The sequence below is a fragment of the Colobus angolensis genome, unplaced genomic scaffold, assembly GCF_000951035.1.
Source record: "Colobus angolensis palliatus isolate OR3802 unplaced genomic scaffold, Cang.pa_1.0 Scaffold28, whole genome shotgun sequence".
Lineage (NCBI taxonomy): Eukaryota > Metazoa > Chordata > Mammalia > Primates > Cercopithecidae > Colobus > Colobus angolensis.
Genome location: NW_012116043.1, coordinates 6,422,883 through 6,424,959, shown reverse-complemented (window position 1 = coordinate 6,424,959; position 2,077 = coordinate 6,422,883). Strand labels below are relative to the sequence as shown.

Sequence of the window (2,077 nt, the reverse complement as noted above, 5' to 3'; positions counted from 1 at the left end):
TGAGAAGGAGTCTCTCTGAGTTGCCTAGCTGGAGTGCAATGGTACGATCTTGGCTCACTGCAACCTCCACCTCCTGGGTTCAAGTGATTTTCCCACCTCAGCCTCCCAAGTAGCTGCGATTACAGGCGTGCACCACCACAACCAGCTAATTCTTATATTTTTAGTAGAGATGGGGTTTCACCCCGTTGGCCAGGCTGGTCTTGAACTCCTGACCTCAAGTGATCTGCCTGCCTTGGCTTCCCAAAGTGCTGGGATTACAGGCATGAGCCACCATGCCCAACCCCCTAATTTCCTCTTTAAAAAAAAAAAAAAAATTCTTTTTTTGGTGTTGGGGAAGATAGGGCCTCACTCTCTGTCACCTAGGCTGCTGTAAAGTGACTCGATCATAGCTCTCTGCAGCCTTGAAATCTTTGGCTAAATGGATCCTCCTGCTTCAGCCTCCCAAGTAGCTAGGACTACAGGCATGAGCCACAAGCCTGGTTAATTTTGTTTACTTTTTGCGGAGACAGGGGTCCCATTATTTTGCCAGGCTGATCTCTAACTTCTGGGCTCAAACAATCCTTCTGCTTTGGCCTCCTGTGTAGTTGGGACTACAGGCATGAGCCACTGTGCCCGGTCCTAATTTCCTGTATTTATTATTATTTTTCTTTCTGAAGTGGAGTTTCACTCTTGTCACCCAGGCTGGGGTGCAGTGGTGCGACCTTGGCTCACTGCAACCTCTACCTCCTAAGTTCAAGCAATTCTCCTGCCTCAGCCTCCCGAGAAGCTGAGATTACAGGCGCCCGCCACCACGCCCACATAATTTATATATTTTTAGTAGAGACGGGGTTTCACCATGTTGGCCAGGCTGGTCTCAAACTCCTGACCTCAGGTGATCCCCCTGCCTTGGCCTCCCAAAGTGCTGGGATTACAGGCATGAGCCACTGTGCCCAGCCCTGATTTCCTCATTTTTAAGGTAAGGCAACTAAAGTCCATAGACAGCACTGAACCTCCCAGAGACACAGAGCAAGCCACTGGCAGAACTGGGACCATCACCCAGGCTTCCTGATACCCTGGCACCTGCCACCTCCAAAGCCCAGGGGTTCTGTGGAGACTGAACTCTCTGGGGTGGGTGGGGCTGTGCCTGCCCATGAGTTGCAGGAAGCAGTGAGGGCATCTGTCAGTCTCCCAGCCGGGAGAAGTGGGCCCAGGACTGCCGCCACTCCTCTCTCGATTTTGCAGAGACCGTCCCTGGCTCTGAATGAGAGAGGAATTCGGAAGGGGAAGGGGGTTCTAACCGCTGTGATGATGTCTTGGGTGTTGAGGGCGATGTGCTGGACCCCAGCGCCCCCGTTGTAGTCCACATATTCCTGGGGGAGGGAAACAAGGAGACCACTGTCACTTGCCCCGTCACCTACATCACTGACCCTGCAAGAGCCCCCAGACCTCTTCCCTGCTCCCCTTTGCCCCAGCCAGGGGCAGCCTCACCTGGATCTGGGACTTCTTCTTGCCAGGCGCTGGCTCATTGATGGGCATCTTGATGGACTCTTCATAGTTGGCCACCACAACGGATCGCAGAGAGCTATATTCTGTGTGCACCTGCGTGTCATCCACAGACCAGAAGCGGTGGAACTGCAGGTTTTTCAGGTACCTGTAGGGTGGGCGGTGGGACACATCTGCTCTGAGTGCCTCCAGGGACGGCCTCCATCACCCCATTTCCACCTTCCAGAATCTGTCCCTGAGCAGGCTCCAGAAAGGAGATGCCATTGCCACCATACCCATCAGAGATTTAGATCTTTCTGTTGTTGTTGCTCGAGACAAAGTCTCACTCTGTTGCCCAGGCTGGAGTGCAGTTGTGTAATCTCGGCTCACTACAGCCTCAACCTCCAGGCTCAATTGCTCCTCCCACCTCAGCTTCCCAAGTAGCTGGGACTACAGGCATGTGCCATCACACCTGGATAATTTTTGGGTATTTTTATTTTTTGTTTTTTGAGACAGAGTTTCGCTCTTGTCACCCAGGCTGGAATGCAGTGACGCAATCTTGGCTCGCTGCAACTGCCACCTCCTGGTTCCAAGCGATTCTCCTGCCTCAGCCTCC

The 2,077-nt window shown here is 53.0% G+C and overlaps 1 protein-coding gene across 3 annotated transcripts in view; it reads right to left on the bottom strand.

The window, feature by feature from the left end:
- HPD (4-hydroxyphenylpyruvate dioxygenase) overlaps nucleotides 1–2,077 on the bottom strand; it is a 65,266-nt gene that overhangs the window by 6,623 nt on the left and 56,566 nt on the right. For all 3 annotated transcript variants that reach the window (XM_011948504.1, XM_011948506.1, XM_011948505.1), the window contains 2 exons: nucleotides 1,468–1,630; nucleotides 1,278–1,349 (listed from right to left, as the gene is read on the bottom strand). In XM_011948504.1, the coding sequence (XP_011803894.1) occupies nucleotides 1,278–1,349; nucleotides 1,468–1,630 (235 nt within the window). The remainder of the gene's footprint in view (nucleotides 1–1,277; nucleotides 1,350–1,467; nucleotides 1,631–2,077) is intronic.